Consider the following 20,543-nt stretch of genomic DNA (forward strand, 5'->3'; position numbering starts at 1 on the left):
ATTATGGTGACACCGCTAATGTCGGACTGGCAAACATGAACACAACCTTCATGCTGTTGTTATATCGAAGTGCTATAGGTGTAACCGAGCCCCCAAGTCGGTTACAACAGCAAGTTCGTGAAACTAAATAAATAAACGAAAGTCCGATGCCAGAGAGGTAAGCTAGCAATATTTTAAAAAAAAGAAAAAAATCAGACGTTCATTCCGTCCATTGCTCTTGATAAATGTCTGCAGTCTTGTGCTACTTGCTTTAACCCTTGTGTGTACGAGGACTGAGGCAAATGATACAAATGATACGGGTGTGTGGTCGGTTGGACCCCATTTGTAAATACAAGGGTTAAGCCGTACGGCCATTGTGGATATAACAAAAAAATGGAGTAAATTCCCGCCAAAAAATTCAGATTTTGAAATTAATCTCGGAAATTTCTTTGAAAAATCTTTGACATTTCTGATTTTGAAAAGAAGATTAAGATAACTATCAGATTTAGAAAAAAATTAACATTTTTGACTTTTGAAACTCTAAAAAATTCTGAGTTTTTTGGCAAAAATTTACTCCTATTTTATTACTTGTATGTACAATGACCCAAAACCGTCATAATAGCTTGATGGTTGTGGCAATAAAAAAAAAACTATGCAAATGTGTTAAGACTGGATTGCCCTTGGTGGCCATGAAAGCAATGGCAATGGCCACTTTGTCTTATTTTGACATTCAGGTTTATGCCTCTTCCATCCAAAGAGCGCTTCATGCTGAATCCCACACACACATCTTAAATCTTCCTGTTATTTGATGTTAGGTTGAAACACCAGTCTCTGAAAAATTAGACAGTAAAAGGGCTTCAGAGAATTTTTTTCCAAATTCAGTTAACTTTAAAGCGTGTTTAAAGCTAAAGTGAAACTGACGAAACAGCTCTATGTGGTTTTTGTGTTTTTCGTCACTCTGCCGTGGTTTTGGTGAATACATTTAATTTTCCATTCTCTGCTTCTGTTTATTTCCTCATATTTTCTCAAATGCAGAATTTTATACTCAAATGTAACTGAGTACACTGCAAAAACACAAAATCTTAAGTATTTTTGTTTACTTTCTAGTCCAAATATTTTAGATCACTTGACATAAGACTTACAAGTGTCTTTCTAGGAAGATATAGGAGATTGTTTTACACCAATAATTTCTTAATATTAGTGAAGAAGTACCAGTTTTGCTGGCAGATTATTTCACTAATGGAAAAATATTTTGTTATAAGTGTAGGAATCTGCCAGTATATTAACATATAATATTAAGGAATTATTTACTTAAACCAAGCTCCTATGTTTTACTGAAAAGTTACTTGCAAATTAGTTTTGTCTTATTTCTAGTGTACTAAACTATTTAAACTAGAAACTAGTCAAAAAATATTTTGCTGTGTAACTGTAACCCAACTGTGGTCATGAGAAGGTAGATACTCGAGTACTGCGAGCAAATAAAGAAATAAACGGTGTCGAAAAAACATGAAGAGATCCTAAGAAGAACTGAGCTAAAGTAAATCTTGCGGATCAAAAAAATAAAGAGGTAAAAACAATACTTTCCTGGAGATGGTTGTTCTGGTTAAAGCAAACATACAACTTCAGAATCAACTGTGTAAAACAACATAATATTAAAACAGCAACACGCCCACACAGCGCTTTAGCAGCTTGACCAAACTTGAGAAACATTTCATCGTTTTTCTGAAGGTCCACATGATGCAACTGCAAAGCCAATGATGCAAACTGAACTGTTGCAGCAGTGGCATCTTCTGATACTACTGCAAGGTAAACTGCTGCAGAGGCATTTTATGCATGCTGCTGCTGGTGCAAAATAAAGTGCGCTCTCCACCATAGGACGTGAATATAACATAATTTGAATAACCTATATTTCCTCACGAAGTAGATCATGTCATGTTGTTTGTTGCAAACAGCTTCGTGGGCCAACTCGTTTTAGTGTGTTTTCAAGTTTTTATTAGTTATTATTAGTTAAATATTAGTCTTAGTTTAAATTTTATTAGTCATAGTAGCTGTTTTATTTTTTTCATATTTTGGTTAATTTTAGGTGCAAATTTCAAAAAGGTCAAAGTATTGAATTGTGATTATGTAAACATTGAGTAATGAATACTCAAAAGAAGAGGCCATTTTCAAAAATATATTCAACTGTTGTTGAACAACAACTGACTCTGGTGTTTTCTCCCTATTGAAATAATAAATAGATAAACATACTTTGAATCTATTCAAGGTTTGAACCTGTTTTCCTATGAAAACAAAGGACATTTTATGTATAAGTTCATTTAGTTTTAATTTTAAAAATGCATGCTATAGTTGCAGTTTGTTATAGTTTTTTTAATTACTGTTTTTATTTCTGTTAAAAAAAGTTTTAATTTCAGTTTTTGTTATTTTATTAGTATTAAAAAATACTAATTGTTAACTATTATAGTATTATAGTTAACTACAATAGCCTTGATTCCCAGTAGTTGGAGTACATGTTGTTCTCATCTGTTTGTAGCTCTGTTGACTTTATTTTGCTCATATTTTGGATGAAGTTTGATGGTTAATTAGGAATTATGGAAGTTTTACCTTTCACATTTTTTAAATCTAAAAAACTGATTGTTTCCCAGTGCCTCTACATGTTGTCCCACATATTCCCCAGACTTTTCAGAAATGACTGTATGCACACCTAGAGACAGAAAATTAGACTTTTACAAATTAACATTCTCACATTTACAGTTATGAAAGAAGCAGGGTAGGTGTAATTCACAAACTACCGACAATCAGATTCCCCCACAGTTGAAAATGCAAAACTGACACAACTTCCAATGATGCAAAGGATACAAGAAGCACCCACTTCTTGTAAATGACATTAAATGACATTTTTCATTTAATGGACAAAGCTAACAAAATGTCACCCATAAACTCTGATCAGACCTTTTAAAGTCATTTAGAACCACAAGATTCAGAAAATAAAAATTCAGGAAACATTTACAGTCCTGTCTTCTATTAAGAAACATGTTCAAACTTTGTTGGCATTTTCTGCTCAATAACCAAACTACTATTAGCAATACAAGCTAGAAACTTTGAACAACTTTGAATCTTGTGGATTAATCCATAGCCGTTTGAACATTTACTGTTGTGGCTATTTGTCCATGAAAACCAACAAACTTAAAAGTGATCAAACTAAAGGTGACTATTAACGGTCATCGTTGGTTCTGGTTTTTGCAGAACAAAACAGGCAGACGTTGACGCTGCTCTGTCTTGTAGCTCAGCTGAATAAGCGCTTTCAGATGAAACTTCAGGATCTTTTAGAGTATTTACTTTTCAAATTAACTTAAGTAGCTTGTCAAATGTTTATATTCAAACCAGGATAGCATAATGTGCATTTTCAATCCCACACCAGACTCTGTTTGGACCGTTCACACTCTGGTATAGCTCCGCCATCTTGATTCCTGTACCAATGGTGCCGCTGATGGAAAATGACCAGTGGCGCCCCCTACTGGTTGGCGACCAAACTACAACACCTAAAGACTGTTCATGTGGAGGTTATCAGTTAACCGTTGGAAACTAATTTTAATCTAATAAACCGTTAATTGACACTTAATCGTAAGATTAATTATTTACATCCCTCACCATTGATTTAGTGATATACAAACTGCCAGAAGTACAACTGACTTTATCACTTTCAAACATGTCAGTTGGATGAAATAATAAAATGACGTTAAAGGGAGGTAACATCCTCCTTTTAACATTATTTTATTATTTCATGTACACTTTCACAAGAGGTGTTTTAAGTTTATTCCTCTTTTTTCAGCCGATCAACATCCGTGTTACTCTAGAGACTCTGTGGTTGACGCTGTGGGCGGTTTCAGACCACCTCTTCAGGTCGTCAAGAGACAGCATCATCATCATTGTCATCATCATAACTCATGATCAGGTCAGGTGGATCAGTTGATAAACTGGGTTGATGTAGCCGCCAGAGTCCACCAGCATAACTTGATGTTGAATAGTCCAATTTAGAAAGTCTTTTTAGATATATAGAGATTAATATCAACAAATATTAACATTTCATTGTATAGATAAAAACATTTCTGGTTTGGATCATTTTAAATTACTAACCAGCTTCTGATAACTTGGGATCCTCCACCTTTCTGCAGAGGAGTTTCTCTCTTTAGTTCAGCTAAAAATATCATTATTTTGAGCTTCTAACATTCCAACACAACTTATTTATAATTTTTAATAAAGATTTACTCCATTAAATCTGTTATATTTTAAAGAACCCCAATTTTAATTCTGTGTTTAAGTTTTGTAATAAAATCTTTGCTAAAAAAAAGTACCAATACATTTTTTTACAGGATGTTAATATTTGTCGAGACTGATGTAATAACAACTCAAAGAAAAATAGATCTAAACAATATTACTAGAACTTTTAGTGTCATTCTTTTGTGGAAACTCAATGCAATCATTCCATGAAAAAATACTAAATACTGCAAGTTATCATGATATCTATTTTAAAAATACTTGGTTCTTTATTATTTTTAGCCAAAGGTAGTAAGAGATATTGGGACCATTGCAGAATGTCCATAGACCCACCTGTGGTCCCAGAACCACAGGTTGAAGACCCCTGGATTAGGTTTACCTGAGAGCAAAGTGATTTCTTCACCACAATCTGACATTTTTCTGTCACAGGAAGAGGAAACTAATAATAACCTCACAGAACTTCACTTCAAACAAATCAGACTGCTTCCTGTCCTTTTAATAACCTGCTAATCTGAAAATAAAAACTCTATTTTTGACAAAGAAATGGATGAAAACTATGACGTGCAAACTCTCCTTTATTCACACTGACTTTAAATGGTCCAAGCTGAGTTACTATGAAGAAAAAAAGCATGATTAAATTATAATGAACATGTTGCAACGTGAATAGTCATAAATTATGGCATCATCTAAAATCTATGGAGATGCAGAATGAAAACATTTTTTTATTTTCCAAGACTAATCAACTGAACGCAGGTAACTATTTCAAATCATATTTATCATCTGTCTTCATTTAAACATAATTAATAGCTGATTTTAAAATTATATTTAAATAACAGCTATTTTACTGTCATTTTTGGTGACATATTGTTTAATTTGAATTTCAATTTCTTCATGCTCATCGGTGCCATTTTCAAAACACGAACAGAAAGAAAAGATTGTTATTCAAGAATATTTAATTAAAATTTATAGAGGGAAAGGGGAGAAAGTGAGACAGGAAGGTTGCTAGCAAGTGCAGAATGTGGTTTCCTTTGCCGTTGACGTCAGCTTCCTGTTTGTGTTAAATCGGGCTCAGCCGAGGCATCGTGTCCCTGTCTTCCATTCTCATTCTCAGCTGTCCTCATTTGCTCCGTTTTCCTTAATTTATCTTCATTCATAGAAAACAGTCGATACTATGAGCTTAAATCCAACAATGACACACGAGGAAGTTAAAAACTGGAGCGTAGTGATGAATTATTTGGTACAATTGTTGCAGTTCTCCTTTAATTAACATTTTCTCTACTTCTCTCAGGTCTTTTAAGCCAAATATCAAAGAACATTAAAAGATGCCAATCTTACTCCAACACACAAAACAATACAGAATTTAATTGTGGTTGGATCTCAAAATGTATATGTCTTGGACTCCTGTTTATTAAAGTTTAGCACTTACACGATCATAATACATAAGTCAACAAATAAAATATGTAAACATTCATGTTTGATCAGTTAGAATGTCTGTTCCAATGAGGTTTCTTTGAAAATAACCTTTAAGCAGTTATTAAACACACTTTTCATTAAAACTGAAGTATGAAATGTTTACTTTTTGTCCCCCACATATTTGGTAATACTGTCATTGTGTTGACAGTATTATAATCTGTGAAAAATCGGTCTCCTCCACCTTCCTGAGCTACAATTGCTTCTGAAGAAATGCACCGCTCTGACAGAAATCAATCAATCAGAGCCAGGAGGCGGGTCTTAGCGCTGTCAATCACTCTAGGGAACATTCTGGTAAAAGTGCTAATGATGGAGAAACAATTTACTGTGACAGGAAAACAGTATATCCACCATTGTCAGTGTCCATGCTAACTAGCATTATCATTCTGCTATGGGAAGATTCTGGAAAGAGCAAGAGGGAGCATGAGCTGATTGACAGCGCTAAGACCCGCCTCCTGGCTCATGATTGGTTGTTTCCAGCTGAGCATTGAAAACAGAGGATTTCCTTTTTTTCAATTGATCTGTTTTATGTTATCCTGTCACAACATTTACAGGTTTAACAAATGTGTCAGAAAATATATTTTTCATTAATACTTTGGCTTTAACCCTACATTTCTGCATTAAAATTTTTTTTTATTATTGCTCTGGTGTAAAATTCTGATTTTAATTTCTTCATTAGCTGTAAGCAGAAAATCATCATAATTATCAAAAATAAAGACATCAATGTGTGTAATTAAGCTATATAATGTACTAATATACTATATAATGTAATGCTGTGCTCTTGACAAATTGTTGCTGATTAAAAAAAAGTAACAGTGGTTTTGTGAAGGTAATGGGGAAAAAAACCACATCAAAAAATATGTTGTGGCGTTTGCCTGTTGTTGACCCTTCCAGGCCACCATAATAATCTGCTATACTCTTTTTAACTTGTATATTATGAAGATTACATTCAAAGAAATATAAACACAACACAGTTATGTAGGGTTTTATTTTGACACATTTTCACAATTTTCTGTTTTGCTGCATTTCATTATAACTAATACTGATATTAAGAAGAGTCACGCTACACTTTAAGCTCAATTTATATAAAAGGTAAAGTAAATTTAAATAATTAAAAATATCACATGATGTAAGCCTTTTCTCAGTAAAGTGTCCAAATTATAAAGATTTATCACAGTAAAGGTCACTTATCTTATAGGAGATGCTGTAGTGAATATATAATTAAATACATTTAAGAAAATCTGGGGTTATTATGACAAATTATTTCTATTTTTCTTCCATATTTTGAGTATTAATTTATTTTATCTCTAGAGCATTTTGCCACAGCTGTCGCTTTTCATAAGTAAAGTAGTTTTAACTCAAACTGTCAGTTGGCCAATCAGAAGTTTCCAAAGTCATGACGTCATCACTGGGCTCCCCCACATTATTTAAAGAGACAGTAAACATTCTGTATGAAACGTCATCATTTTTAAGACATAACAAATAAATCTAACAGTTTCTTTCCTCCATTTTTGTGGAACTTAACAAATAAAAATAATTTTGTTGATTCTGACTGACCTGACCTTTGATCTGGTTTAACTTGAGACTTTAAGAAAAAACATTTGTGTGTTTTCTGTTTCATTGCTGTCTCTGTTAATAAAGTTCAGTCAAAACTTAAAGAAAAAGGCTAAGCTCAGAGCTTTGCTTTGAAAGTAGGTGAAATTATATTAAAAAGATCATGTTGGTTTTGTTGAATTACTTACATTAATCTATGTAATTATGATAATTATTTATGTAATTTTTGTATTTATGTAATTATGATTATCATGCAGGATAAATCGGTGTCTTTGTGGAGCAGTAAAGAAAGCACTCCAACTTCTTTCAACAACATTTGGAGAACTTCACATGTTTTATTGTGGTTTCCATTTATATAGTTTGTGATCATTTACCCAGTTAAGTATGGGGGGCCGTTTGTCAACTAACTATCAAACTTTATTTGATAGTTAGTTGACAGTCGGAAGTTAGCAGCAATAATTCAGGTTATTTAGCCTGTCAATGAGAGGGGCTAAAAATACAGTTAGACCAGAAGATACTTACTTATACTTATCTAGCAACTATGAATAGGAGTATCTAGTTACTTTGGAACAACATTATTAGCTTTTTCTTTTGGTTCTTCCTTTGGTTTGTTATTTTGTTCGTACTTCCTTTTAATTCTTGTAAAGCACTTTGCATTGCCTTGTTGCTGAAAATGTGCTATATAAATAAAATCACCTTTACCTTTTACATTTTAGTGAGCTGACCATTTAGTTTAAAGTTAAGTAGCCAGCTTTAAAGACAAAGCTAAATATTAAGTTTAACGTTAAACATTTACCATTAACTTCAGAGATAAATATAAAGCTAATATTCACTTGCTAATAGTTGAGATTGGCATGTGAATTTCCAGTATAGAGCAAATTCACATGCCAGTTAACAAGCATAGTAATTAGTTTGCTAACTAAATGTTTAGCTTTAACCTAAATATTTACATCATAGCTAAGTATTGAAAGTATTGAGTTCAAAGCTAAATATTTAGCTTCAAGTTAAATACTTAGCTCTCAGCTAATTATTTTGCTAACAAAATATTTATTTTTTTAAGGTTGTATTGGCTCTAGTGGCCTTTATTTGATAGTTAGTTGACAGGAAGGTGGGTAGCGAGAGAGGGGGAAGACATGCAGCAAGGGTCACCAGGCCGGGAATTGAGCCTGTGACAGCTGCGTTGAGGACTGAGGCCTCCATATGTGGGTTGTGCTTAACCCCTGCGCCACCACAGCTAACAAAATACTTCGAGATAGATATTTAATTTGTAAACTACATATTTAGCTTAGCTAAATACACTGCTCAAAAAAATAAAGGGAACACTCAAATAACACATCCTAGATCTGAATGAATGAAATATTCTCATTGAATATTTTGTTCTGTACAAAGTTGAATGTGCCGACAACAAAATCACACAAAAATCATCAATGGAAATCAAATTTATTAACCAATGGAGGCCTGGATTTGGAGCCACACACAAAATTAAAGTGAAATGTTCCCCTTATTTTTTTGAGCAGTATATTTAGTTACCAACTGAATGCTTAGCTTCAAACTAAATATTTAGTTGGGAGCCAATAATTTAGTTTGAAGCTAAATATTTAGGTTGCTAATTAAATGTTTGGTTTGATGCTAAGTGTTTTGCTAACAAAATATTTAGTCTGATAAAATATTTAGATTGCTAATTAAATATTTAGTTTCAAATTCTGACATTTATAAATGAATAGTGAAAATGTGACTGGAAAAATGAACTCCCAATTTTTTTCCTCTGATGACAGGCTAAATAACTGACATTAATGCTCTTAATTTCTGACTGTGTAACTCTACAAATGGCGCCTCACAGTTAGGAACCTATTTGGGTAACAAAGAAAAGTAATCTTTTCACTTTGTCCATTTAAAAGTATGAACAGGAAAATGTTTTGGAGACTAGAATAATTCGGTTAAAACAGCTTTGACAACACCATTGAAAACAACAAACCCACCAGTCATGAAGTAGCAGATAGAGTTAAGTCTAATGTCCTTTGTTCAAGCAGACGATCGACTAACACACACAGATACACAGAAGACTGAATATTTAGAGTCTGGCTTAAGGGAAGATTAAACACCATCTACATGCCACACTGGGACTGCTGCCGGTGTCTCCGAACGCTACACATCTGGCTAAAGGACTGTCCACAGCGGGAGCAGCTGTAGGGTTTCTCCTGTGTGTGAACTGTGCGGTGCCTTTTCAGGTGACTTGAAGAGATGAAGCTTTTCCCACACAGTGTACAGCGGTAGCGTCTCTCACCAGTGTGGACAAGAAGGTGGACCCTCAGGTTGTTAGGCTGGGCGAACCCTTTCCCACAGTGGGGGCAGGTGTACGGTCTCTCCCCCGTGTGAATCTGCTGGTGCTGCTCCAGGGCAGCAGCGTTTGGGAAGACGAGCCGGCACACCGCGCACACCAGCAGCTCCTTATTAAACGCAGCGCCGTTCCTGGGCGGCCGCCGCTGGTTAGGTGGTCTAGCTGCAGAACCTGTGCAGTGGGAGGGCGGAGGAGGATGTGGAGCGGCGATGACGGCAGCCATGTCGAAAGATGGCGCAAAAGCAGCCACTTCATGAGTGACGGCCATTGGACCGTCTATAGCGTCTGCCTCTCCCTGCGAAGGAAAGGAGGACAAAGCATGTGCAGAGTTTGTGTTCCCCAAACCCAGGTGTGCAACTGCATAAGCTGCACCAAGATGACTGACCCGCTCCTGCATCCAGGCCAGATCCAGGTCCAAGTTAGGGTCAGCGCTGGGTTCTTCTGACTTCACAGCAGCTGCCAAATTAGAAGGATGAAGGCTGTCATTTGTAGTTTCCTCTGGCTTCATTTCGCTGCCTGGAAGGCACTCGGTAAACTCCCTGCTAACGGGGCTTTGAACGCCAACGCTGCCGGCGGGAAAACTGCTGCTCAAAGGTTTCATGGCCTTCCGTTTTGCTCGAGGTCTGAAGGTCAGATCTATTGTGGCGTCAGTGGGAGACGGAGAAGACTGCGAGGAGGACAGCAAGGTGCTGGTACTGGTGTCAGTGACGATATCAGCAGGAGGAGGTTCTTCACTCTCATCCCGGGCTGAAAAAGGACAGAAAGAGAAAGAAGTTCTCTAAGTAAAATGGATCCACAATGCACATTCACCTCTGGAGTTTCAAGTTTACATTTTCTGACTAAATAATTCATAGGAAACAATCACAATTCTCAAAAAAGCATACTTTGTTACAGTTCATATAAACTCTTAACATAAATTTGCTATAATTGGCAGCAAAGTCTTGTTTTCTTTGATTTCCCATAAGAAGCAAAATCTAAAAATGTAAAAAACAAAAAAAAAAGCAGCAACATTATTGTCAGGATCAAAGGTCCTGGAAAAATCAGTAAAAACCAATCAGAAGCAGCTAAAACTACGATGGGAGGACATCTCACCAGAAGAAAGGTCGCCACAGTCGGTGCTGATGTTGACCTCCACCTTCACATCCAGGCTGCAGCTTTCTCGCTCCTTTTTCACCTGTTTCTGCAAGGCTAGCTTAGCTTCTTCTTGCTGGAATACAGTAAATAAACCAAATAAATAAACTATTTATTTGTTAGTGAACATAGAATATAATTGGATGTGTTGTATGAATGGATTAAATAGAATAGAAAATGTTAGTTTTCATCGTACAGGACACAGTATTTAGATTATCGATACTGTAGACTGATAAACATAACTGTGAAGGTACATTTTGGAAACTGTAAGATAATAGTAACATAAAGGACAAATTATATGTATTCCAGACTGAAATGTACAATGTGTATACTGGAGGAGTCAGTTTTATGTTTGATTAGTGTATATATTTTTATTTTGTTACTAATATTATTGATGCGTTGTTTACACTGTAAAACATTTGAAGGTGGTTTAACTTGAAAATGAAAGTCCACCTGCTGCCTTGAAGATCCAATTTAAGTCACAAGAAAATTGTTTTGGTTTTGACTCAAATTAAAGTTCATGAAGTTGATTTAACAAGAGACAAGTTTTCTAAACAGTTTTTTAAGTTTGTTAATCTTGAATTTTGAGTTTTAACTTAATGCTGCGATTTAAACCAAATAATTATTTCACAATATGCAAGAAAATAATCTGCCCCGGTTAAAGGTCACATTTCTCTATTATTTTACTCACATTATCAAGATAAAATAACTACTTATTTTGCTTTAAATTCTTGTTTCAAATTGCATGAACAAAATTTCTGATCTGATAATGAACTTTATCAGAGGTTCAAAATCTAAAACTTGTTAAATTTATTTGACTTAAAGAGTAGAAGATAGTCGACACAAATGTGGCTCAAATGTTTTACAGTGTACGTATTGAAAATAATAACTTGAAGAAAACTTTAAAACTTGACCGTTTCTTCTGTTTACTTCTAAAACAATAAATATTGTCTAAATTTCTATTGATCAAATACAGCACTTAAAATATATAGAAATGTTTTTGTATAGTTTATTGTTTAACTTCAATCACTGCTGGTCTTAATGTCATGTAAAAATAAGACATTTATTGATCACAGCATATACTGACAGGTAAATCTAGGAGATGGTAGTAGAAATAAAACAAACCATCATGCTTCCACCACCGTGCTTTACATTAAGTAAAATGTCTCCCAGTTAGCTGCTTTCTTATAAACTCTTCGGTTCTCATTAAAGTATTTTTGTTTGTTGTTTTATTTAGTTGTGTTATAAATGCTTGAACTGTTTCTTTTATGATAAGTGGCGACAATTTGTGAATCACGTGATGATATTTTGGGCTACGAGTGTATATAATGTCAATTTAAGAATAATATTTCTTAATTCTTTGTGATTTTCCATTGAATATTGTTTTTTTCTCTCAACAATAGTTGGACATCTTTATTTTAAATTCCAATTTATATTTACCTGTGAGACATGATGAAATGTTACGTCTTCAGATGCTGCAGGAAGAGGCGCCAGCAGAGGCTGATGGTTGCCAGAAACTGAAAAATATGACATAAAACTGTATTATGCATTATTCTTTACCAAAAAAAAAAAAGCTACTCCTTTAATGCATGACTTGGTTTTCAGTCAGGTTTGCCTGAAGTTGTTCTGGACCATCATTTTTTAGGTTTTGAGATCATCACAGAAAAGGTCTACAGGTTTGGTTCTGTTAAAAAATAATGCTACAAATCAAATATATATAATCTACCACTTTCTCTCTTTAAAAACTCCTGCTCTTTCTAAAACAACGCCTTCAGGAAACATTTACATTGGCCAGAGTTTTTGTTATCGTTCGTTTTTACTGCTTTTAAATGGAGAGAAATTAAAATTCTCCTGCTCTTTTGTTTGTCCAACAGTGACACCTTGTGGTCATTTTGAATAACGGTATATTTCTTCGTGGGTTTTATGGACTGCTGAAATGAAGGAACTAGAGGGAAATTCTTAAAATAACGTCGTTGGAAAGCAGAATGAGGTAAATATGCACAATTGTGTTTTGTGATAAGACATGTTGTTTATTTAATAAGTGGTATCATGTCTTCGGTTATTTTGTTTAAGAAGGAAAACTGCGTGCTGAAAAATTAAGGACAATACATATTGTTTTTTATGAACATTAATAGCTTTATTTTATTTAAGGGAAATATAATGTTTTATTTTCTATTTGTTTTGAAAGACACTCAATGACTATTTCATTTATATTACATCATGATTAAGCCTTGGAAATTGTTTTATTGGGTTAAACATCTCCAACAATTCTGTTTCTTTTCCTCTTATGCTACAGTTTTCACAGTATCTGTTCAGTTTATCAGATATCATAGCTACATGTAGACAAGGACTTAGAGCAGGGTGTCCACAATGCCATTTGCAGCCTCTGAACGATTTCGGCCGGCCCTTGATCTCAATTCAAGAATGTCTTAATTTTGCTTTGCCGGGCAAATGGAAAAATATAAAGTCCAACACAGAGTACTCATCCAGGTTTCTGTTTTGAATGTATTTTAGTAAAAAGAGACAAAAAAATAAAAAAAAACACAAAAACTCCAGTGGTATTTACTAAAATGCAGACTTGGGCACAATCATTTAAGAAACTTTGCAAAATAAATCAAGAGTGAGCCATGTCTAGTTCTTGTTGATAAAAGGACACAAAAAATAAATAAAAATAAGATGAACTTTAAAAATGTTGGATATGGTTTGCTGTTTTTTTGTTTAATCTGGAAAACCTGCAAGAGCATTTTATGTTTGAAATCTACAATTCAATAAAATATTGTGTATATTTTATACCCACCTTTATTTATTTTTCCAAAATTTGATATTTTTGGCCAGATTGTCAAAAAGTTTGGACACCACTGCCTTGGAGTAAACTAGGAATGACGAAGCATCCAGTGTTGATATATTGGTATGGGGGGGCCCTAAATTAAGATTTGCTCAGGCCCCCAAAAAGGCTTTGGTCGGCCCTGGTGGAGGGGGATTCTGGAAGCCACGCCCACTGAGCGTCAGCCTCAGACAGCTGTTGTCACCAGTTGATCTCTCACACCAATAAGCTCGTCTGGGATTCACAGTCATCCCCATCCCCATCCTGACATAACCCCAAACCTCTCCTCTAATCCTGCTCATTCACACACCAACGGTCCCACCGGCGCCATCTCCGTCCGTTTACCTTCTCCAGGCTTCAAATGGACGGCGTACATTTCCTCCCGCTGGCGGCTCCTCCTCAGCCTCTTCTCGCAGCTCCTCATCTTCACGTCCATTTCCTGCAGCCTCTGCCGCAGGGCATCGTTCTCCTTCTGGCTCTTGTCAAGCTCCAGGTCCATCTGGGAGCGCAGAGCCGCATAGCCAGCGTCCACCAGTTTGCAGATTTCCACCACCGCCGAATTGGCCAAAATCTCTATTACCGAGGCGATTTGCGCCTGGAAGCCCAGACAGTCCTCCATCATCCCCAGCGGTCTTCCTGGTGCCGTCTGGATGGACTCATACAGACAAAACCAGCCTGCTTCTTCCAGTTAAAGTGTCTGCTGTTTTTAAACTGTCATGTTCCGATTCCCGGCAAGGCGCGCATGCGCAGACATGAGACGTTAGAAACGAACAGGAATGCGTCACAAATGAATAAGTGACAAGTTTGAATTATTGGTGATACGCTAGATAATTTTTATTCGACGAATATATAAAATACTACGACGGCGCATTAGAGACATTGTAGATAGAAAAAAATGAGTCAATTTCTGCCAAAAATGTACAAGAAATTTTGAGATTCATCTATTAAATTTTCTAAAGAAAAAAGATAAAGGAAAACTTCTGAGTTTGTAAAAGTCAAGAATTAAAAAATAACTCCGAAATTTTTAGATTAATCTGAAAGATGTTCTAGAAAAATAAAAAAATTAAATAAAGTCAGAATTTTTAGGAAAAGTTTGGAATTCTGGGAAAAAAGTTAAAATTCAGAGAAAAGTCAGAATTCTGAGATTAAAATCTGAATTTTGAAAAAGAAAGTATGAGTTCTGAGGTTTAAGTAAAATTTTTGGAAAGAAATCTGAATTTTGAGGGGGAAAAAATTAAATTTGCAAGAAAAAAACTCAAATTTTGAGATTAATCTGAAAAATTTGCAAGAATTTTTTTTCTGAGGGCAAAAGATAAAAATTAGATGAAAAGTCAGGATTCTGAAAAAAGTTACAATTCTCAGGTTAAAATCAAAATTTTGAGAAAAATAAAATCAGAATTTTGAGAAAAAATAACAAATCTGAGAACAAAAAACATTCTAAGAAAAAAATTCACAATTCTGAGATTAAACTCAGAAATTTATTTGTTTGTACTTTGGGGGTCCTAATCCTATTAGGATTCAGAGTCAGACTGAGAGCTAAATTATCTGGTTAGGCAGAGTATCTTAACAATAATAATTAATAATAATCTAAATTTTGTGTCTTACCAGTTTGATTAAACTGATTTCACATATTATGTAAATGAAAATGCAAAACAAAATAAATCCAGACATATTTATAACATTTAGATCTTTTTATTAACATTTTGTTTGCATTCAGCTGTTGAGTGAAGAAAAGGCAGCAAAATTCAAAGCTTAACCAACTGAATACTTTGGTGCAGGAAGCGTTTCACAATATTAAATCAGTGTCTTGTAAACTGGACAGATAAAGATTTTAAAGTACGAAAAAGCAACATGGAGGCATTCATCACTGCTTTCTGCTCCTCCTGTAGTTTGCGTTCACCTCTTTCTCAGACATTCATCGACAACAAAAGGAACTGGAAATGAGGAAAAAATGCAGGTAAATCAACTTGATTTGTCGCTAAATCAAATTTAAATTTGATTTCAGCCGGAGTTATGTGAGGGTTTTTACCTGCATTATGTTCATTCTTACTCTTCCCCTGTTGTGTTCATCCAGGGCCTGGAAAACTCCTAAATAAGAAACACAATTCAGTCTAAATTAAGGTTACTATAGTTAGCTACAAAAACAAAACAACAAAAATAAACTAAAATAAACTAGTGACTAATGGGAAAAATAACCAGTTTCCTTCTGGCGTCACTTACGCCAGCAAACAAAATGGCAACAGAAAAGGTTGGGTGAAAACGCCAGAGTCAACAATAACTAATAATTTGAAAATTTTATCTTCTGTTAAGTGTTCTTTATCCAATTAATGTTTTCATAATCACCATGCAATACTTTAATTTTAATTCTGCACCTAAAAATTAATTAAAATTATGAAATAGATAAAACTACAAACTAAAACTAAGCAATAATAACTAATAAAAACTAGAAAACACACTTTAAAAACTGAATTAGACAAAAAGTTACCAAAACAAAACAAAAAAAACCTATTATAACTCTGGTCTGAATTGTGGCAAATCAAAAACATTCATCAGGGATTAATATTGTTCAATCATAAATGTTGATTTTTACTGCTGTCTCTAATGAATAAGTTAATTTTTTTAACGTACTGAACATGTTCTCCAGACGGACGATGCAGGTGAGGTAGTCGTCAAAGTCGATGTCGTAGTTATCGTCTGCGAACCTCAAGCCAATCAGCTGCAGCAGCTGGTTGTTCAGGTTCATACCTGCATGAACCCAAGCAGAGTTTAGACGTGACCCGTCACTTCATGTAATGAGATCCACTTCAACAATAAGTCGCACATTTTCTGGGCTTTCAGATTTTAACTGGAAGGGTCGTAGAAAAGTCTCTCAGAAAACTTCATGAAAGTCCATATAAAAATATTGTTCCTAAAAATGCATCCTAAACAAATCAGAACTAAAAACCTACCAGAATCCATCTAACCAGTAATATCATATTATTGTTTTCTAAAATTTACTCTCAGTCCTTCTTTGACAGAAAAACAACTTTGTAAAATCCAGGCCCTTCTTTTACGCCTCACTTTGTTCTCCTCCCATCTTCCTGCGGGAGGCAAAACTGACTAGCATTGGTTTTAGCTGTCAAGTTGTCAACATAACGCGCCAAATCTTAAATGTACGCATGATATATAAAAGAAAAAGAGACGCAGCGCTTTGCTACTTGTCAAAAATTCGACAACTAGATAACTAGGAAAAAGTTTTAACAAAACAAAAATAATGACTGAGAGGGAGGTTAGTTATGCTAGCTTGACTTTGACAACTTAACATTTAGATGTGCTGTGGAATCCGGTCTGTTTCGGTTCAGTGACAAAATAAAAAGGTGGCCTACACACCAACTCTGACAGATCATCAATAGAGAGCAGGTGTTTAAATGAGCTAATCTACCACAGCGGTCACTTATTAATAATCACAAAATAAACATCAAGCCTAAAACATGAAGCTGTAACGGACTGAATGTCTGTTCATTGTGTTGTTGGAGACTTTCACGTCTCCAGTTAAGGTTCACTGATGCAGGAGATTCCAGAAGAATCAGTGAGTTAAAACCAACCAAAGTTTATTAAAAATACAAGATATATCTTGGATATCCACTCAAGCACCAAACATGCAAAGAGTTATCCAAAGGCAAAGAGATCTGAAGTTTCCCCCAATGACTGTCTCACTGTGCTCTGCAGATCAAACCCCGCCCTGCTCAGAGCAGGCTCAGCCTTTTGTTTTAAGGCCAGCAGTCATAAAAGGTTTTATTGAAGCTACAGAGAAAAGATGACCACTTTGAAGCAAACAGCTTTGATCTGTAACCTCAATTCCTGTCTGGGACAAAGTTATAAAACTAACAACCATTTGATTCATCTCCTCTTTAATCCACCTTTTGGCTCCTACTGTGAAAAGCCAGGGCCCTAACCAAGCTGCAGGATGTCGTTATCACGTCCTTATGCAAATCCGTCTTACAAGATACCATTTGTAAGACTCACACTGGGAAGAAAATGCAGAACAGAGTAAGGCTCCACTTGTACTTTCCTTGCAACTCATCAAGGTAGATTCATGATTATACATCAATGTAACATTCAACAAAAATCACTTTAGAATATTTCCACAGTGCGGGAAACGTTTGAGTGTTTTTTGGTATTGAATCCTGACGCATATTGTGGAGCCGTTGTCAGTCAGTTGCTACGGCAACGTGTCAGTGTAGCGTAGCCGATACACAGAGCAAAAAAAAAAATATGAGTGGTTTAAAGTTGTTCCTCGACTGTTTTTTATGTCATTTTCCCCTTTGCTGTGGCGCACAGCACTGAATCAATCAACCTACATCTCCAGGTTTCATTTAGTTAACGGAGTTGTTCTACCGGGCAGCGCCGGCATTAACAGCATGTGAAAGAATAATTTTTTTGCCCTCAAAAAGATTACTTTGGGTATTTTTCCCCCCACAACACCCACTCCACCAATATCTTCACTGAAGAGCATATTGCTTATAAAAAGTCCTTCTTTTTAAAGTTAAAATATATTTTTATAACGTATACGAAGCTGGTCAGTTTACTCACCTGCGGCTTTAAGAGCTGTGCGAAGCTCATAGGAAGACATTTTTCCTGACCGGTCGGTGTCAAAGGACAGGAAGAGCATCTGCAACAACAACCTGGTCTTAAATAACTTCACAATAACAACAGCAGCTAAATTTACTCAACCCTTCACCAATAAAATATTTCACCACATAAATCAGTACATACAATCCATTTCTTCATCTTGTCCCAAAACACCTTAAACTCCTGGAACTCCATCTTTCCTGTGTTGTCCACCTGTTTCACTATGTTAGGAAAAATCTTTACCAACATCTTGATAATCACATCATCCAGTATCACCAACCTATTTCTCATAATCTATTAAAAAAGTACAAAAATCTTACAGGAACTCCAGTCATTATCTCCGTTTATAACATTACAGGGATATTTCAAGCTTTTCTTGAACTGGAATCCAGATCAGTTCTTCTCACGATGAACAGAACCGAGCCATCTCAAATAAAATGTTCTTTTTAAATCCACTAGAGCCTAATTAATATCCTCCAATAAAGTAGTCCACACAATCCAACAGAATCACCTTCAAAACTTCCTTCAGATGTGTCTGTTTATCACAAAGTTTTTATCATAACTTCTATTAGCAGGATATTTTTTTAAGCTTTTTGGGTAAAAAAGAAAAAAGGCAGGAAATTTAATACCTAAAGTTAAAAGCTAATGCTAAATCTTTCTTAAGCTGTAGTAGCTTTCTGTTGCCTTTAGGGGGCGGTGTTCCTGCTTCTGTTGATTCATTTACTAGATTGGTGAAAAGCTAGAAGTTATTGTTGATAAAGTCGTTCACCACACTTTGAGATGTCCTGTTTTGGTTAAGACCAAACATCCTTTTTAAAACATTTCCTCCTTCTAGCAGAACAGGAGCCGTTTTAAACCTGCAGTCATGAGGTGGAAGGATACGTCCATCAGGTTGATGATGCTGTGGCAGGTGCTCAGACTCAGGCCATCAAACTTAATCTCTCTTCCTGGAGACAAAAAAAAACAAAACATGTAATTATTCAAAAAATGTCTGCTTCAGGTTCAAGCAACAGATTCCTGAGAAAAAAAGGTCAAATCAACGCCACATTTTTTAAAATACAGAAGAAATTGGGACTTTGTGTTTTGTTTGTGTTATTTAGATTTTTCTTTTCCTAATTGAGCACATTTTGTTTTCCTGTTTCAATTCTTTATTATTTATTAGCACCAAGAAGTGACTACTTTATCCATTTGTTATTTCAAGTTTTGTGTTTTTGTGGTGTAGTTATTTTGCTCTACATTTTCTTCTCTTTTACATCCATTCTGATAAAAACAAAGATCTAGTTAGTTTGCTTTCCTACTTACGTCTGCTGAGAACACCGTTCAGCATCTCCTGAAGCTCTCTCACACAGATCGCTTTATCCTGTCGTTACATTGAGGAAAAATAAAAGTTACTCGTTTGCTGTTCATTTAAACTCTGGGAGTCTAGGAGAGCGTTTCTTACCGAACCGGCCAGCTGCTCAAACAGCCTCCTCAGGTCTTTCTCTTCCTCCGTCTCGTCCTCTGGAGCGCTGGGCAACGGTGGCTGCAGGACGAGACAAAACCTCAGGACCAGCAGACTCAATTTGTTAACTCAAGATATGATTTATTAAGAGCAGAACTGGGTGGAGAAGCAAGAGTAGCACTACTTCTACGTATCTCTACTCAAGTAAGGAAGCCGTCCAAGAAACAAGAAAAGAAAACGTCTTTGGTAAAAAGGCGATTCAAGTAACTGATCAAAACATCATTTAATATTTAAAAATTACATTATTAAATTAAATTACATTGTTTGTCTTGTTTTTGTGCCTCAATTTAGACAAACTAGTTATTTAAAATTTGAATTTTAACAATAATTTGCTCAAAGAAAAAAAACAGTATCCAGAAATTTTTATTCAATTAAGAGTAAAGATACTGCAAGTAGAAGTAAAGATACAAAACAGAAGTTCCTACCAGCTCTGATTATCAGTGACTTATTTACCTCAGGTAAATCTGCGTCCACATTGGTCCCCATCTCTCTGTTGAACACGAAGCATTTTGTTACAGCTGTAAGTCGTAAAACATTTCGTTTTGTTACGGGTTTGAGTCCTGGATTGACGCTGTACTCACATGGCTTCGGCCTTTTTCTCAGAGAAGATGCGGATGACGAAGTCGGCCTCGTGGTGCGGCTGGAAGGTGGTAGGGACCAGCAGGTATTTCCCTGGCGGCAGAGTGAAGCGCTCCGACACTTCCCGCATGTTGATGTACGTCCTGCTGCGCGCCTTGGACGGGTGGTAGCGGAAGAAGTCCTTCCCCACCTGGTCCTCTTCGTCCGGAGCCTGAGAAGGACAGAGGAGGACATGAGGTCTGAGTTTGAGGGAATCCTCTTTGAAACAAGAGGAAATCATA

At 35.6% G+C, this 20,543-nt stretch overlaps 2 protein-coding genes across 2 annotated transcripts; both read right to left on the bottom strand.

Moving 5' to 3' along the window:
- Positions 1-9,192: 9,192 nt before the first annotated feature.
- LOC106942895 (zinc finger protein 768-like) lies at positions 9,193-14,462 on the bottom strand. Its single transcript, XM_015026247.1, has 4 exons — positions 13,917-14,462; positions 12,188-12,264; positions 10,709-10,823; positions 9,193-10,363 (listed from the first exon to the last, which is right to left on the bottom strand). The coding sequence occupies exons 1-4, from the start codon at positions 14,191-14,193 to the stop codon at positions 9,384-9,386; spliced, it is 1,449 nt and encodes a 482-aa protein (XP_014881733.1). The 5' UTR covers positions 14,194-14,462; the 3' UTR covers positions 9,193-9,383.
- Positions 14,463-15,247: 785 nt separating this feature from the next.
- On the bottom strand, positions 15,248-20,533 carry LOC106942894 (calpain-9-like; the record flags this gene model as incomplete). The annotated part of the gene is made up of 10 exons (XM_015026246.1): positions 15,248-15,505; positions 15,601-15,659; positions 16,200-16,316; positions 18,144-18,222; positions 18,327-18,395; positions 19,065-19,129; positions 19,485-19,542; positions 19,624-19,704; positions 20,137-20,173; positions 20,265-20,533. Coding segments are annotated over 10 exons (861 nt in total), but the record flags the coding sequence as incomplete, so codon positions are not given.
- Positions 20,534-20,543: the final 10 nt, after the last annotated feature.

This window comes from Poecilia latipinna, unplaced genomic scaffold (genome assembly GCF_001443285.1).
Source record: "Poecilia latipinna isolate Pla-1442-1.1 unplaced genomic scaffold, P_latipinna-1.0 Scaffold4651, whole genome shotgun sequence".
NCBI classification, from domain to species: Eukaryota; Metazoa; Chordata; class Actinopteri; order Cyprinodontiformes; family Poeciliidae; genus Poecilia; species Poecilia latipinna.